The sequence below is a fragment of the Amphiura filiformis genome, chromosome 18, assembly GCF_039555335.1.
Source record: "Amphiura filiformis chromosome 18, Afil_fr2py, whole genome shotgun sequence".
NCBI lineage: Eukaryota > Metazoa > Echinodermata > Ophiuroidea > Amphilepidida > Amphiuridae > Amphiura > Amphiura filiformis.
This window is the reverse complement of record NC_092645.1, coordinates 58,258,915-58,277,768: the sequence shown is the minus strand read 5'-3', so window position 1 is coordinate 58,277,768 and position 18,854 is coordinate 58,258,915. Positions and strand designations below refer to the sequence as shown.

At 36.0% G+C, this 18,854-nt stretch overlaps 1 protein-coding gene across 1 annotated transcript; it reads right to left on the bottom strand.

The window, feature by feature from the left end:
• Positions 1–2,331: 2,331 nt before the first annotated feature.
• On the bottom strand, positions 2,332–18,772 carry LOC140138855 (dynein axonemal light chain 1-like). The gene is made up of 9 exons (XM_072160634.1): positions 18,737–18,772; positions 18,576–18,614; positions 12,597–12,715; positions 10,154–10,209; positions 9,635–9,690; positions 8,315–8,404; positions 6,728–6,818; positions 5,377–5,463; positions 2,332–3,511 (listed from the first exon to the last, which is right to left on the bottom strand). The coding sequence occupies exons 1-9, from the start codon at positions 18,737–18,739 to the stop codon at positions 3,462–3,464; spliced, it is 591 nt and encodes a 196-aa protein (XP_072016735.1). The 5' UTR covers positions 18,740–18,772; the 3' UTR covers positions 2,332–3,461.
• Positions 18,773–18,854: the final 82 nt, after the last annotated feature.

The window sequence follows — 18,854 nt, the reverse complement described above, 5'->3', positions numbered from 1 at the left end:
CTTCTGTAGATAGCAATTGACAATTTATTGCTATCTTCTACAGAAAGTAATTGACAATGTCTTTTTATCTTCCGTAGATGATAATTGACAATTTATTGCTATCTTCTATAAATAGTAATTGGCAATTAATTTCTATCTTCTGTAGATAGCAATTGACAATTTATTGCTATCTTCTGTAGATAGCAATTGACAATTTATTGCTACCTTCTGTAGATAGCAATTGTCAATTTACTGCTATCTTCTGTAAATAACCATTGATAATATATTTGTTAGATTTGTATTTACGAATTGGCAATTATTCATTGTGCTCTTCAGCATATTAGATAGTAATTGACAATTTATTGCTATCTTCCATAGATAGCAATTGACAATTTATTGCTATCTTCCATAGATAGCAATTGGCAATTTATTGCTATCTTTTGTAGATAGCAATTGACAATTTATTGCTATCTTTCGTATTGACATTTATTGCTATCTTCCGTAGAAAGCAATTGCCAATTTATTGCTATTTTCTGTAGATACATAACAATTGACAATATATTTTTATTTTCCGTAGATAGCAATTGACATTAATTACTATCATATGTTGATAGTAATTGACAATTTATTGCTATTGTCCGTAAATAATAATTTACAATTTATTGCGATCTTCTGTAGATAGTAATTGACAATTTATTGCTATCTTCCGTAGATAGTAATTGACAATTTATTGCTATCTTCTGTAGATAGCAATTGGCAATTTATTGCTATCTTCCGTAGATAGTAATTGACAATTTATTGCTAACTTCTGTAGATAGCAATTGACAATTTATTGCTATCTTCCGTATATAGTAATTGACAATTTATTGCTATCCTATGATAGCAGTTGCCAATTTATTGCTATTTTCTGTAGATACATAACAATTGACAATATATTTTTATTTTCCGTAGATAGCAATTAACATTAATTACTATCATATGTTGATAGTAATTGACAATTTATTGCTATTGTCCGTAAATAATAATTTACAATTTATTGCGATCTTCTGTAGATAGTAATTGACAATTTATTGCTATCTTCTGTAGATAGCAATTGACAATTTATTGCTATCTTCCGTAGATAGCAATTGGCAATTTATTGCTATCTTCCGTAGATAGCAATTGGAAATTTATTGCTATCTTTTGTAGATAGCAATTAACAATTTATTGTATCTTCTATAGATAGCAATTGACAATTTATTGCTATCTTTCGTAGAAAGCAATTGCCAATTTATTGCTGTTTTCCGTAGATAGCAATTGACATTAATTACTATCATATGTTGATAGCAATTGTCCATTTATTGCTTTTTTCGTTATCTTCTGCAGATAGCAATTGACAATTTATTCCAACTTCCGTAGATAGCAATTGACAATTTATTGCTATCTTCCGTAGATAGTAATTGACAATTTATTGCTATCTTCTGTAGATAGCAATTGACAATTTATTGCTATCTTCTGTAGATAGCAATTGACAATTTATTCCAACTTCCATAGATAGTAATTGACAATTTATTCCAACTTCCATAGATAGTAATTGACAATTTATTGCTATCTTCCGTAGATAGTAATTGACCATTTATTCCAACTTCCGTAGATAGTAATTGACCATTTATTTTACCTTCTGTAGATAGCAATTGACAATTTAGTGCTATCTTCTGTAGATAGCAATTGGCAATTTATTGCTATCTTTTGTAGCTAGCAATTGTCCATTTATTGCTTTTTTTCGTTAGATAGCAATTGCCAATTTATTGCTACCTTCTGTAGATAGCAATTGCCAATTTATTGCTATCTTCTGTAGATAGCAAAATTGCCAATTTATTGCTATCTTCTGTAGATAGCAATTGCCAATTTATTGCTACCTTCTGTAGATAGCAATTGACCATTTATTGCTATCTTGTGTAGATAGCAATTGGCAATTTATTGTCATCTTCTGAAGATAGCAATTAATAATTTATTACTATCTGCGCCGTATGATGGATATTGCTGTTATACTAATCCCTACAGTTTCTCATTTCTGACATTGGTATCATTTGCTTGCATTGGGTCACATTTTACAACATAATTTATCACATGATTCCAGTTAAACCCCCTTTGGAAGACATGGCCTAAATTCAAATGGACTGACCCATTCAGGTAAACCCCATTTGAAAGTCACACCCCCTGTGTGGAAAATTAAGGTCATGTCTTCCATAGTGGTGTATGGATCAACTGGAATGGTGTTTTCAATGGTCATTTATGTACAGTACTATGCGGAGACTTGCATTAGAAATTATTTCTCATAAGCAAACAAACAAGTATAATACAATGCCAATTTCACATGCAATCGTTAAATTTATTAATAACATCTTGATATTTGAAACAAAATCTAAGTACACTTTTAAATACAAAGCATTTGATGAAAACAAGGGCACAATAGCATGAGCAGGAAGTGCCTCACAGGGTCCCACCCAGATAGCCCTATGTACCTCCACTTTGACTTGCAGACACTACTTCTGATTCCAGAAGAGTACAGTACTAATTTTTTCTGGATCTGGACATGTCTAAAAAACAAGCAAACCATTATGGGGTAGGCCTATAGCATTGCAAACAATTATATGCATGCCCCTCTCCTCAACTATTCAACTGAAACATTTGAATACACCATTGGGTGTGATTTTCAAGCCTGATGATGGTGTCTGAAGAAACTCTGTTGTGTCACACAACTACAGTATGATTTGTCTATTATCATTTTCTATACTATATTTATCTGTAAATCTTATTGCTATAATTTACAAATATTTACAAAGTCAAGTTGTTCTGTATACTTAATGATGAGTGACAAATAGTGAATTTATTTACATATTTACATTTGTAAACTTTTTATTATTCCAAGTTAAAACACATAATGGAATAAAAGGTAATGCGCCCTCAACTATTTCAAATCAAAACTGTCTCTGTAAGGCCCCGTATCTATAGGCTGTTCCCTTGTGGCGTGTGCCCTTGTTCCATGTTCACTTGTTCCCATGTGACCTGCCACACAGACAACCTACGGATACGGCCACTAAGCAAAACAAAGGTTCGTTGTCTGTGTGGCAGGTCACATGGGAACAAGTGAACACGGAACAAGGGCACACGCCACAAGGGAACAGCCTATGGATACGGGGCCTAAAGTGGACATGTTTGTACCTTTCTGGTTCCGTGAAAATAACTGTGCAAATATTATATTTCCTAAACTGGGAATTAAAAACATATGAAACCGTTCAAAATTGGCAAAGCACATAAATGTCCACTTTAACATAGTCATAGAATGTACACAATTATTTGGTATTATTAATAAATACAGTTTTCTGCAACAATTTCATTGCTAAGTTTTTCAAAAAATATATGTACACAGTAGGACGGAAAATTTACAGAGGACGGATAAATGTAGAGAAACCAGCTGCTTATGTGAGAGGTTCTTTGCATCAGCCTTCCTCCCCTTCTTCCTCCTCTTCTTGCTTGATGACGGGTACACCTGTAATAAAGATGAGAAGAAATCAATTCAAAACTTATGTACTATTTTATTGTAGAAATTTTATACTGATGGCTCCAATGCCTGGCTCCTTTCCAAATTCAAGGCACAAAAACTGATTTTCCAGGACTTTATGACAAACCAAATTAAGTTGGGTCATCTTGGGTGCATCATGAAATATGTAGTTTTAAAACTGATCAAAAATAAGATATTAGAGAGCCTACAATGATCAAGGACTTTCAAGTACTATTTGTAAATTTCTCGGACTTTCCAGGCTTGAAAAATGTGTTTTGAAATTCCAAGACTTTCAAGGTGCATGGAAGTGTGATGGATGAGCTTTCAGTGCTGTCAGAAATAACAGGTTCACAAAATAATTTGATATTAATAGTTTAACAGCACAAATGTCCATTAGCCACTATGCATCCATAAAGGGCTCAGCAGCATAAAGACCCAAGTCCATTAGTCCATTAACCACTACATGCTCATGAAGAACTCAGTGGCACAAAGACATATGTCAATTAGCCACTGTGAATTCACTAAGAGTTAAGCAGCAAAATGACATAATCCATTAGCCACTGCCAGGGCCACTGTACATTCGTGAAGAGCTCAGTGGAACAAAGACCCAAGTCTCTTAGCCACTACACGTTCATGGAGACCTCAGAGGCACAAAGACTGAAGTCCATTAGCCACTTTGAAGTAATGCAGAGCTCAGCGGCACAAAGACACATGTCCACTATGAGGAGCTGTATGGCATAAAGAAGTCATATGAAGTTGCATCTTTGTGCTGCCGAGTTCTACACAAAAGCATGGCAGCTGATGGACATACATCTTTGTGTCGCTGAGCACTGGGTTTAGTGGCAATCATTGATATGACAGCTAAAAGAAATGTTTGTTTTTGCTGCAGAACCATAATATTTGACTTCCATGACAGATTTCACATAGCATTTCCTACAAATGTCTCACACTACCTCATATGTGACACGATCTGTTTCATGGGGGCCAAAGGAGGCATTTTTGAAAATTGAGTTTTATTATTATTACATTATACATACATACGGCTATCATTTACTGAAAACACCAAAGGTCTAGTATACTTGGTTTTTTGATGTCTATTTTCTTATGTATTTTATTGTTTTTTTACTCCATATTTTTGCCTTTATCTCATCAAAACCATAGGGCCTACATTATGTATTTAAAAACAAGCTTGATAGAATCTCAGAAGCGGCGGTCTAATAGGGCTCTCATTTTATTTTTGTAAAGGGGGTCACGAATATGTCCGACGTGACCATAGTCCATTGTTCTTGGTCCTCTAATCTCTCTTAGTTTTCTCTTTTTTCTTTCTCCCCCTTCTTTCTTTTGTTCTCCATCTTTCTTTCTTTGTTTATATCTCTCTGGAGCCTTTTCTTTCTTCTATGCAATTTATTCCCGAGTTTTGTCCTACCAAGTTTCTTTAGTCAAGTTCAAATTTTTTTGAATTTCTCAGTATTCAAGTTCAAATGTATTACATGTTGCTTTTTTTGCTGCAGAACCATAACATTTGAATTATATTATGTGTCCATGACTATTGTGTATTTGAGCAGACCAATGTGTCAGTACATGTATAGCTCTACTGTGTGCGTAAAACACTTGCAAATCACTCGCAAGAAAATAGCCTGCAGAAATCCTTGGCAACAAACCTTGAATTTCACCGTGATGGCCCATGCGCGTAAAACATCGTCACTACATACATCTCACACACTACACCTTTCAAAATTTGTGCGGTGTTTAATTACCCAGCATTTGTCACAAACGAACGAATTGAAGGACACAGGTACTGCTTGAGCTACCTTTGCTGCTAAAAACCGGGTCACTATAACACGTTCACTTACCATCTAGCTTTTTGAGGTTTGGAAGTACTTTGCAGGATCTAGCACTCCAATCGCCCTCTTCAGAATGCTTTACTTCCAAAGGGTTACCTACAAGATGATGAAAGAAATAAAGAGGAGTCATTTAGAGGATATCAGTGGCCCAATCACGGTGGTTTGTATACGTTTGTTGACCAAGCATTTTCACAACACTCCCCCAAATAATGTTATTTCACCAGTAAAAATACCTAGAAATCATATAAACTACATTTTGTCAACCTCAACTCACAAATTACAACCAAGTGAAACAAAAAGATGGTAGATAAATCTTAATACCAATAACACCTTTGCCGCAAAAAGGTTACCCTCAGCTTCAAATCATGATGTGGTCTCTCTACTAAATCAATAACATACCAAATTTTACCTTTTAGACAAAAATGCACCTGTTTAGAAATCAATTTACAATTGTTTTGAAAATGACCCTAAAAGCAATCTTCTTTACTACCCATGCCCTAGGCCTGCAAACCATTCCTCTTAAACAAGTTTTGGTCCCCTCAAACTGACTGATCAGAGTGGCTACCCTATTGTCTCCTGTGCATAATACAGCAGGGGCTCTTAACAGGTGGTCCACAGGCCAAATCCGGCCTGACAACCACTGATATTTGGTTCTTGACCAACTCCTAAGAGTAAAGGAACAACATAAAAACTGGGGTGTATCTGGCCCTCAAGCATGTATGTTTGAAATGTGATTTTCCCCCTTGTGACCTAAATGAAGTTGAAAACTCTTGATACATACAGGGTAGCTATTCTACTGTGTAATGTGCATGCAGCATTCCCTTTCTTAGGATGTACAGCCAAAATGGTTCGCTGACACCAGCCAAGCTTTGCTGCCTTCACTGAAGTTTCGCCCTTTGCTAGAGCCTTCGATACTAACAAGCAAACAGTATACCAGTTTGCTGGTATGCATTGGATCCTTCAGCATTGCAGTAGGATTATAAACACAAGTTGATGACACGACCATAATCAATTTCCTTTGGGTTCAGTAAGTACATAGCGACCCACTCATCAATGCTCAAGTGGTCATTAAACAAGCATGTCTTGGGTCATTGAATGTAATCAACAGAAAGTCAATATTAGGTGTATATGTAATTAGGTGTCGAGGGGCTGTCAATTCAAGCATGGTCATAAAATAGATTGGGTCAATTTTTTGTCAAAAGTGGTATTGGAGCTGTGTGTATAAAAATAGAGTTTTCTACAGGCTTTATGGTTTGGGCTTTGTCAACAGCCAGGTACCTCTTCGCTAGAATGTGTTATCGCTTGGCTGAGCTCAGTGAACCATTTTGGCTGTCCTCCCTTACAAGCTGTTGATACCTACCCACAAACAGTAATTCCACTAAGCATGGCAGTCCAGTTAACTTGTCAAATTCACCCCAGTCTTTAACACTGTTGTTGGACATGTATAACACCTGTAAAAACATGATCACATATATATACATTGGGTTGGTTGATTATGAAAACATAGATAAATGCTCACATAATTGAAAGATATCGTCGGGTGCATTACATAGTGATGGATCTGCACTTTACGGTAAAATCCATAGTTGTGAACAAAATTGCGCAAGACATAGTGACGGATAACTTTGGCAATCTATTACATAATATGAGATGTACAATTTTACTACATTTTAACGTTTTGAAAATATATTTCAAGGGTCTACTTTTAATAGACACATGAATTGCTGAACATTAATGGCAAGTTTATAATCTATGCCCAATACAATTTACCTACTCCACATTTTCCCTGATGCCCATTTTTTGATGAATTTGCGATCAATATCCGTCACTATGTAATACACCCTGGGTTTGACATCCATCAGCATGTAATGCAGCCGACGATATATTGCATGTCTTAAAAGAAGAAATTAATGTTGAATGAACTTGCTATAGTATTTACCCAGGTTAGTGCACGAAAGTCGTAGGAACCACTGAGACATCACATAATTGCACCGGGGAAAATGGCATATGCTTTGAACCTTGAATCCTGAACAAATCTTTACAATTTATGTTTCTGCTTCATATATAAATACATGAAATTGTCTTAAACTTCCTTTTTTGTGACAGGATGGTGTAACAATGTATTGTCATTTTGTGCAAAAGTCTGCTTGGAACAATGTATACTTATCTAGGTGAAGGGGAATAAGTTAAATGTGGGCGGTCCGACTGAGGCCTATCAACCGTACATTCCTGAGTTAAATAATATTATTGCTCTAGTGATTTGGATTCTAGAAGTAAAAATGTATAGGTCACCCCGGTCATCCGGGTACTTATTTTACATGACGCTACAGTCGGCTACACTTACGCTTTTCAACCCACAATAGATCGTGCAGCTGAGCGACTACTTGAAGACTTGTAGCAGAGCTCATTCAGTTGTTTACGTTCTGTTTTGACCTTGAATCGAGCAAATTTCTCGGCCGATTTCGGTAAAATCAAGGTTAAATACTTGGCGAAAATTGCATTTTATGTGAAGCTGAACACATGAACATGTAGAGGAGAGTCTTTATTTTTGTTGTTGGCTGGAGGCCCCATGTCGAGAAGTTATAGAAATGGTAGTATTTTGGCCGATTTGAAAAGGGACAAACCACAGAAAACTACAAATTTGACTTCTGAATCGGATTTGTTGTCAACGGAGGTCAACCTCTTGTGACGTCACTCCGGGGTCACCTATATCACAATGCATGACTTCTAGAGTGGCATACCACCAAACTACCATGTTTTTGTTCATACCACCCAAACTAAACTAAACAAATTAAAAACTATACCTATAATTTCACTGAAAGAAAAAAAACTTTATTTTGATGAGATAAAGTGGGGAGATGAGGCCACGAATTGGGTCATCCACCATTACAGATCTTTACGTGCTTTAGCTACAAACCTAGAGTAGTTAACATAACAGTACACTAACCTTTAATTTCTTGAGCACTTGAATACCTTTGAGTTTCTCTATACTGTTATATGAAATCCATAGTTCTTGTAATGTGTCTGCCACTGCTTCCTGTACACAAAAAAGAATGTCAACATCATAAGATACATTATAACATTTAGTCCTGGTTGAAGTTGACAAGTCGGGCAAGGAATAAGAATTCCCAATTTCTTATTTCTTGTTAAAAGGGCTAAGAGCAAAATTGTTCTTTTGATTGGTTGGGAGTTCCTCCTTTTTTTTGTTGCTGTTTTTAATCATATAATATACATGTCAAGTTGTCAAAACCAAAAGTAAAAATATTTACTGACCTGACAGTTAAGGTCCGTTCATACTACCACCGCATTTGTGATGCCTTGCTTTGCGATGCCGATATATTGATTACTTTTGACCGCAACTCGTCGCATTTCCAAATTAAAATGTATTTAACTTCATTGCGATATCACAATGCAGTAGTTTGCAGTACGATGCAGTGCGACAACGCACCGCATCATAAAGCAACGATCGCAAATGCGGTGGTAGTATGAACGGACCTTTAGAGGTGATGGCCATCTTCAGAGTGATGTTTTTGATCCAACTTCTGTACACCAACAGAGGGTACACTGCACCCAAGATGGTTGAAATTGTCAGATCAGTACATAACTTTTGGTTTTGACAAGATTGTTTATTATGATGAGTTTCTACAAACCTAATAAACAACTTCAAGGTTTTTTTTTACACAATTCTGTTTCTTTCCTTTCTCTCCAAACCAGGGGGCCATCATGATTTATTTATAAGATTTTAAGCTTGGCTTTGAGCATTTTGTTTGAGCCTGGTGCTGTCAGCAGTGTCCGGAAAAAAGGAAAATATGGAGGTTCTCCTGAGGACAACTAAAGCATAAATTCTGCTTGTCCTCAAAGCATTTTGGTTGTCCCCAAAATGTGTCATATTTTAGGAGGTAAAATATAGTGGTTGTCCAGGGGATAATACATGTAGCTCAATGTGGTTGTCCCCAGTAATTTTTGGACAAGAGGACAAGAGGATAAGTACTTATTTCGAACACTGGCCATCAGGACAGGTCCCAAGTGTGTGTCCGCTCAGACAGACTGATTAATCAAACAAATGGTACAAACGATCAAATAATATGATAACCTATTATCAAGTATTATAGTTTTTAGCTGTAAGGAAACACAGATGTTAGATTTCAAATGGAGTCCCCATTCAGGTAATCTCATTTGAAATTCACACTCCCTGTGTGGGAGATTAAGGTCATGTTTTCCAGAGGGTGTATGGATTTCAACTGGAATATCAGGCATGTATACTTACCAGCCCATTGAGATTCTTGATGTTATTTCTCCCTAGTGATAAGATCTTCAGGTTTTCTACAAGGAATAACAATAGTTAACAATAAATTACCCTTAAACAAAACAAAAATATTGTTGTGCTGCCTTTAGGGAAAAATCAGGAGGGTCAGTCTAAATTGTAAAAATAGTTTAATATATATGTTCCTCTAGTTTTAGTATCCCTGAAATGTAATTCTACTGCATATTTGGCCAAATGTACGGATCTGTACCAAAAGGATGCACTTGTTGCCTGCTATGTGTGTGTCTTTACACCTAAAATAAATACCAGACTCATCTCAAGTGGAGGTCACTTTAAAACATTCCCAAGTCACATAGTTTAGGAATATAGAGAACATTCCTGAACCCTGTGACTTGGGGATGATTTGAAATAACCTAAGATGAGTCTGGTATTTATTCCTAGCTATTACATAAAAAAGAGACACATGTAGCAGCTGACAAGTGCATCCTTTTGATATGGATGTAGTAATTATGTCATACTCACTTAAGCCGTTGAGATTAGCTATCTTTTCTATACAGTTGGTTGTTAGTGATAAGTGCCTGCAAAGAAAACAAACATACATGAATAAACACTGAACAAAAAAAGTGTCATGTCGTCACCCTGCTACGATAATTGCCCAAGTAATTTTTGTAATATTGAGAACAAGACTAGTATAAAAAATGATTCAAGCATGCATTAAAAAATTTATTCACCAATCTTTGCACAAGAACAAAATGATGAGACAAATAAAATGGAATAATCAGAAATTAATAGAGTGATTATGTAACTGATACATGCTTGAACCATATTTTGTACTTGTTCTCAAAATTACAAAAAATGACTTGGGCAATTATCCTAGCAGGGTGATGATATCGCTCATTCTACAAAATCCGGTGCCAATAGCCTTTTTTCCATTCTTTGGACCACAAACACTTTGTGGAGCATTTAGGGCATCAAATATGTTGTTTTTCTGGTAGAACTCAACGAGATCTACACGGACATATATAGTTTTCCATACTTTAAATGCTTTCTTCAGCCTGATTAACCCTTGCAAAGGCTCAAAAATCGCTAAAAATGTGTTTCCACTGCTCAAGTGTCACATCTAACCCTGAATATTTTCTTTGAATAAATGCGATTTCTTTACATATTTGTTGTTTTTTAATTAGATAACGCACCATCATATTGTTTATCAACATTATTTTTTAGTGATTTAAACGTCTTTGTGTAATTCTAAAATAAATTGCACTTTCCACCAAAACGCGGTGAGCTACGTTACCCCTTTTTAACACACGTTCTTGGAAAGAAGTAAAACAGAGGTATCAATGTAATTTGCGGTTTTTGAAAGGAAACACTCATAAGTTTTTAAAAATCACAGTAAAAATCGTGATGCTGTAGCATTTTGGCATAGAAATGTTGTAAACATTGAAATTTCGACCGACCATGTTAAGATTGGTGAGCTACGTTACCAGGATTCTATAGTATGCACTTGTATTACATGTACTTCCTAATAATATGTGAAAGCTACTAGTGGTCAAACCCCATTTATATTAGAATTAACCGACATAACGTTCTAACGTTCGCAAATCACATTAAAAACATTAAAAACCAGTGAACTACGTTACTGTGAGCTACGTTACACACTCATTTACGCATCTTCAAAACTTCTATGAAATGGTGAAATATGTTTTACATTTCACTCAAATGATCTTTAGTTTGCTTTTTATGACCTTGGATTGAGTAAAACCAGCCCACTTTGTAGTCGGTAACGTAGCTCACATTACATTGAGTTTTAGTGTTAAAAAACATCATGACTTCCTGAAAGAAAAATATGCAAGTGGTGTTGGCAATTTTTTACATCTGAAAGTAGTGATACATTTACTCTTAAAAAAACACAAAAAGCAGGTCTTTTTGAACAACTTTTATTTTTTCAATTTTTTTAGTGGATTGGCACCGGATTTTGTAGAATGAGCGATATGTGACATATTCTAGCCCCACTCAGACGATTGAAATTTTGGAATTGGGTTATTACCATTTCTAACTTGCTCATTACGTACACATATGATGTTGAAATCCCTGTATCCCTGCATACTTGGTTGCAAAATTATGAACTTTTTATATGTCCATTTTCTTACATATTATTGTACAAGCTGTATCAAAATGCTTGGTAACCATTAGTTTCTGGTATTTATTGACAAGCCTGATTTTTGCAACATTGGTTCCTGTTGAAATGCCCAGGATTGATAGTTTTGTGACCATTTCTAACATTCATAAGGTACATGTAGCTTCTATGTTGCATTTTACTTATTAGTTTTAGTCCATAATCACAGGAAATTTCTTCATTATTGCCAACTTCAGTCTGATGTCTCATTCATAAGACTCATCAAAATAAAGTAGTACTAATTACTAATATTTCTAATTCTTGCTGCTTTTTGTGATTTGTTGTTGATTTTCTTAATTTGTTTGCTGAAATGAATAAAATTATAAACATTGAAATATAAAAAAAAAATAAAGTAGTACTTACGGTATAAATAAACATAACATCCAGGTCTCAAAGAATTTGTATTTCCTGCTGGTATTTTAACAGGGGCTATTTATCAATTTTCTTCAGAAAAGTTGCCCTTGCCCATTGAAAGTTGCTTGTTTTACAGGGATACCTTAGAACATCTACTGTAAATTTACATTCTATGCTTAGAAATAACAGCTTCCATAACTTTTGTCAAAAATAGTTTTCGCATTGGGATGGGGGAGGGGCACAAAGCAAATTTCAGGGAGGGCAAAATCAACCAATTTTGCGCATAATTGCCGAAAAAAGTAGAATATTTCGTAATTTTGGGTTTTTACTGGGTTTTTACTGGGGGGGCAAGAAAAATATTTGGGAAGAAAATGACCTGATTTGACCCCCTCATCCACCCCACAGTAGTGCCGCCACTGGTTTCAATCTACTTACTCGCATGCTGAGAGTGTTGATAATGAGGCGTCCATCTTCTCAATGGGCGGAATTTGAAAAAACAGTAAAACCTTTTTTGCTTCTGCAGCGCTGGTCCCCTTGTTTTCTTCTGCCTCCCCTGGATTGTGAAAAAAGGTCAGTAAATTGATATGAAGTACAATCTGAGAAACATATTACTTGGTTAAAGGGGCATTTTCGTGATCCACAGCCTCATCCCCCACTTTTCCCCAAAAAGTTGAGATTTTTACCCCACTGGATACCTCTGGCTACATAATGTTTATGTACCAAATATTTCTTGCATTTGGTTAATTCGTTTAGCAAAGATACCGTGAAATTTGAATTTCGTTCTGGTGCACCAGAACGAAATTACAACACATTCTCTATGGAGCAGTGTAATACACATAATCATGCATAACTCGCATAAGCATAAAATCGGAATCAACTGAAATTTTGGAAATAAGCTTTTTTCGTGGATATCTACTGAAAAATGTCATAAAAAGAGGATGCTAGGATCACGAAATCCTCCTTTAATAATAAAAAAATAATTTTATATATCAAGACATATGACGCATCCACAGGAAGAGCAATCCATATGTTGTACATGTAGATGGTAAAGAAAAGTTATGCCAAACAGTTTCACATAAAACGTTGCAAACAATTTCAGAGATCTCAGCTTACACATTACAGATCACCTGGAAATCAAAACTATTCACTCATTGTCAGTTTTGGTGCTAATTTCGATTACCCGGTAATTAGCCTACGAACAAACAACAACGTTTTAAGGGTGGACAAACATTTCCAGTACTTAAGGTTCAGTCAGTCTGGCCTTTTTTTAGCAAATGACCCTAAAACTCACAAAAATCTGTCAATAAATTGCCATTTTTTTTCACAATTTTGCTCCTTGCTCTGCTCACATTTTTTTTTTCAATTTTTGGACATGCTGACACAACTTGTTTATCATTTGAAAACAAACCAAATTTTTTATATATTTTTTTTTAAATGAGAAACCTTTCCTGGCGCAATCTTGCTTTTAACAATATTTTGAGAAAATTCCCTCATTTCACAAATTTTTTCCAGTTTCCACTCATCTGATCATCTTTTCATGTGATGAAAGTGATGCTGCTTTTATGAAGGAATATTTCTTGCTATTCCGATAGGCCTATTTAAAAATTGTTTTTCGAGGCAAAAACTCCCTAAGAAATTCAGGAAAAACCGTGTACACGTGTCAGCGTAGCCGTAGGAGGCAGATGCGAACATGTGTTATTGCACAAATGCAATTCATGATTGGTCAGTTCTTAAAATGTTGCAGCTGTTGCTTTAATACCACCAAAGTTGCTGGTATTTCAAGAGATCCACGGACCATGATGAACATGAAATAAGGCATTTTCCTATAGCATTCTCTTGGCTGATGTCACAAAGGGGAAAATAGCCTTGTAAAACCAGTGTGTGCATGTGCAGTTCATCTTTCTCGAGCTGGTTGCTATGCACGCGCGCTTGTGCAAAGGGGACGAAGGGGACAATGTTCCCGGATGTCCGACCGAGTGAATGATGGATGAATCCATGAATAGCAGAATAGCCGTTTTTACTTAAAGGCTTAATGTACGATTTCCTTCAAATTTTAAATTTGTCATTAGGCCAAATAAAAAAATAAACATGTTTCACATCCCCTCCCGCTTCCTTTTTTGAGGTTTCTTCAATTATATTTTTATTTTGTGAAATTCAGTTATACTTTTCAAAAAATATGTCCTGGAAGTAGAGATGCTTTCTATAGCCTTGCTAGTATACAAGAAACACTTTGGTAAGGTTTTGTGATACTTAGAGGGGGCATATCTCTCAGAACAACAAATAAAAAGTGGCCTCCTCCTTTTTTCAGGCATTATTGTGTATGCTAAAACAGCTCTAATCATGGGTATTTCAGGGGTGTGATTGGTACTTTTTGAAAAAAAACCCAAGGCAATGAAATTGTGAAGCGAGCGGAGCTCTCACCTGTTGCGGCCGGGGGTCCAGGGGCCCGCTCAAGGGGTCCAGGGGCAACGGCCCGGTGGGGGTCGAGGGGCAAAGCCCCTGAAGCCAGAGGGTTTACACACTTGAGAACCACTGGAGATGCAATTTCATGGGGTAAAATGCAAAAATGAGAAACTGTTAAAATACTTCACTTTATAGTATAAAAACATTTATTATACATACTTCCAGTATCATATCATTCACATACACATGAGAAATTGCATCACCATTTTTGCACAGTACAGTGTGTCTATAAATCATCCAGTCAGGGTTCTAAGGAATTTTCATTTTAAAATTGGAGATTTTCTCATATCTGGAAACTGAAAATTCCGGAAATGTGACATCTCTGTTAAGCATTTAGCTCTTGGTCCAGGGCCACTCCAAAAGCAACAAACAAAAAAAAAATTTAAAAAAAAAAAAATCCGGAAATCCGGAAAAATCACACCCCTGGTATTCACACCAATTTTTGGATAATGTTATCAATGCGCTGATTAATTGCAATATGCGCTCTAACTAGTTCGCGGCGTGGCGCGCTATGTCCGCAGATTTGCGTAGCGCCATGATTGCGAATGTATTTTATTATTGTAATTGACTTTTGAATGTAATGTCCGACCGTGATGTCGTAAAACTATGGAATGGGAGAAAAGAGGAGAGAGGATGGAGAGAGGAATAAAAGGACTCTAACTAGTCTAAGAATTATGGTAAAACTTAGCCTGATGGTGTGATTTCATAGTTTTATTAAGAAGATAAGCCGGCAGTGCTAGTGAACGTAACATGGTGGCAGCGGAAAAAGTAAATCTACAGGTACGCCATTTCCAAGAAATAGCCTAAGAAAGACTCAAAGAAATCACCAAGAAAACATCAACGAAGTTTTCGAAGAAAGAAACTGGAAAATTACCAAAGAAAGCATCAACGAAGTTTTCGAAGGAGAAAGAAAACTCAACGAAGTTTTCGAAGAAAGGAAAATTACCAAAGAAAACATCAACAAAGTTTTCGAAGAAAGAAACTGGAAAATCGCCAAAGAAAACATCAACAAAGTTTTGAAGAACGATACTTGAAAATCGACAAAGATGGTATCAAAGTCGATAAAGAAGCTTAAAGACTAGTTCAGCTTTGAAGAAGAAACCTTCAGTGAGCTAGCCATAAGAAGAAAGAAGAGGACGCAGAACTGATTAACTGTTGTATTGGAAGCCCGGATTGGAAGAAAGAAGAGAGCGTCACAGTACCAGATAGCTTCGCTACAGAAGAAAAGAAGAGAAAAACAGATAGCTTCGTGACTGTATCATCATCAATCCCGTTCAAATACCAGAATTGTGAGATTTGATGCATTTTCATCGTTGGAATATATTGCTGATTTGTGTTCTTCTGGAAAAAGACAGGTGAATCGTGTGTTTTCATCAGTGGCAGTGTTGTCTACATGATCTACGCATCGGTGTGGCAGATTGATGTGGAAAATGGATTACGAGAGGCTGTCTTCAGGTTCTAGCCTGCTTGGATTCCTTGCTAAATGACCAGACATTTGGTATGATATTTTGACTGTTGGCCTTTTTTACTTGAAGACAATCAAGAGATGTTTATATTTTCACAGATGAAAATGATCAGTAATATATTATAAAATTTAAACGAGGATTGTGCGATAGTGAAGCAAGTATTATAAATATTGCAAATGTAGGCCTACGTGCACAAATGAAAGGTACGTACAACGAAATGTGTATGCACATATCAAAATTAAATGTTGTATACATCATGCGTAGTAGAAATGTAGGCCTAAGCTTACATAATGCACGTCAATCTTTGTGGCATTCAAAAATGTTTTGTTGTGTAAAGCATAATTGCGTTTAAAAACAAAGATAAACAGCAATGAAACATTATATTGTTTTAATTTAGTATTATCATGCACATGGACAAATGTGTGCATTATTTCACATGCAAAAACTCAAGCCAGAGTACAAAAATGTGTGTAAGATTTTATTGGATTGTTGTAATAAGCGACAGCGTTTGGGATTGCAGCAGTAGTGCGCAAGTCAATCGAGTCGACATTTCTTAATTGAAATGAAGGGATAAAGTATTATAATATGGTTGTCAAAAAACTTGTGTTTAAAATAAGATTTTATCGCAAAATGTGTGTGTTATTGATCAGGATTTCATGATGAATTTAAATTTCTGGACAAGCGTTTGGTATTGCAGCTATGGTGCGCAATTAGTCAAGCGACATTTCCATATAAACATGGACATGTATAACTAAATTCATTATGTTTTGGAGAGATGGAAACTTGTGTGAGATTATCATTGGAGAAGAAATTTATCACATAAATTTTATTTGTATTTATGGCAAATGTACGTTTGGAGAATATTTTATAAAATGAATTAAAAGCGTGCATTAAAAACAAATGTATGCATGAAATTATATTTATGCACACAAAAGCGATGTAAATTTAACGCGATTTAAATGTGCATTTTTGAGATGATTGACACAATCATATAGGAGTTCGGGGAGTGTCATGTGGTAATGTTATCAATGCGCGATTAATTGCAATATGCGCTCAAACTAGTACGCGGCGTGGCGCGCTCTGTCCGCAGATTTGCGAAGCGCCATGATTGCGAATGTATTTTATTATTGTAATTGACTTTTGAATGTAATGTCCGACCGCGATGTCGTAAAACTATGGAATGGGAAGAAAAGAGGAGAGAGAGGATGGAGAGAGAAATAAAAGGACTCTAACTAGTCTAAGAATTATTGTAAAACTTGTGTGATTTCATAGTTTTATTAAGAAGATAAGCCGGCAGCGAACGTAACAAAAATAAAAAATAAAAAGCCCCCTCTTCCTCCTTTTTTAAAAAAACCCGGACGTGAAACATGTTTTTTATTTTACTTGGCCTTATATACTCAAAATGCTGAAATGATTACTATAATATTTACAGTAATTTCTTGGCCAAACTGGCACATTCGCGTTGCGTCCATGTAGCGTACTAAGCGTGTACGCAATGTAAGGCGCGTGTATGCTTTCTTCTGTACCACGCTATATTCGCGTGTGTTTATCGCGGAGCCACTAGCGTTTATAGTTTCCAGTTTGGCCAAGAAATTACTGTAAATATTATAGTAATAATGATCGGGAATGGTTTCTGTCCATTTTGAGCTGAAATAACGAGGTAACGTGAAAGAAACACTGCTTGTTATTTTGGCCGTTTAACACGCAGTTCTATGGGCAGACATAAAGTCATAATTTCTTGAATTATGACTTTATGTCGAACTTTGCTCTGTTTACCTACAAACACAACAAATTTGGCTGATTCCATTTAGGTGCAAGTTGTGACATGTGTAAACATTACAAATATGCCAAAAAATCAGGTTCGAAAAAAATTAACCAAATTCATATATTATAAGATCGTACATTATGACTTTAATCAAGTTCATGAACATCTTCTTCTCAAGGCTTATATTAAGCAGGCACCCAGGCTCTTTTTACCCCATGGTTGCCAGGTTTTGGCTCCTGGTGTGTCCAATATTTTACACTACAAACTATAGGACCAGGAGCCATCTTTTGGACCAGGAGCTCATTTTAGCTCCTGGTCCAAGCATACTTAATATAAGGCATGCTTCTTCTTTTGCATACTGCTCAACCCAATTTGCTAAATAAATGGTCTATATACATTTTTCGAGCGCAGCGCGCAGGAAAATTTGCATATTTTAATAAAGCGTTTGCCTACGGCTACGCCTACGGTTTTCGTTTTCCTTAAAGTTCCCTGTGCCAAAAATCACTTGCCCCCCTCTCGGCTTACCAAAAATTGCTTTCCCCCCTCCTTTTCGGCTCGCCAAAAATTTCTTGGCCCCCCTTCCAATTTTACGGCCAGGGCTCATAATTATTGCACAGCCCCTTACATGCTTAAACTTAAGCATAGTATTAGCATCGAGATAAAATTAGTAAGCTTCAAAATGTGAAAACTTCTCAAGTGACATGCAGGTGAAATACTTACCCATTTTGCAAGAGCATCTTTAATTGTCGTTCCTTTAGACTGCAGTGTAAGAAAAAAGGAACATTATAGGTTAAAACCTGTATAAAGCAAACAGTTTTAATTTTATTTAAAACACAAGAAAACATTATTTTATTTTGTAAGAATTATTTTACAGTACCCACCATCTTGGCTTCCGAGGTGACTATGGAAACAAACGGGGTCATTCGGTCATGCAAGGACGCAAAAGGCATGTTCTTCCTGCGTTAAAGAATTAAACCCGGAAGTGGCAGCACCAGAACA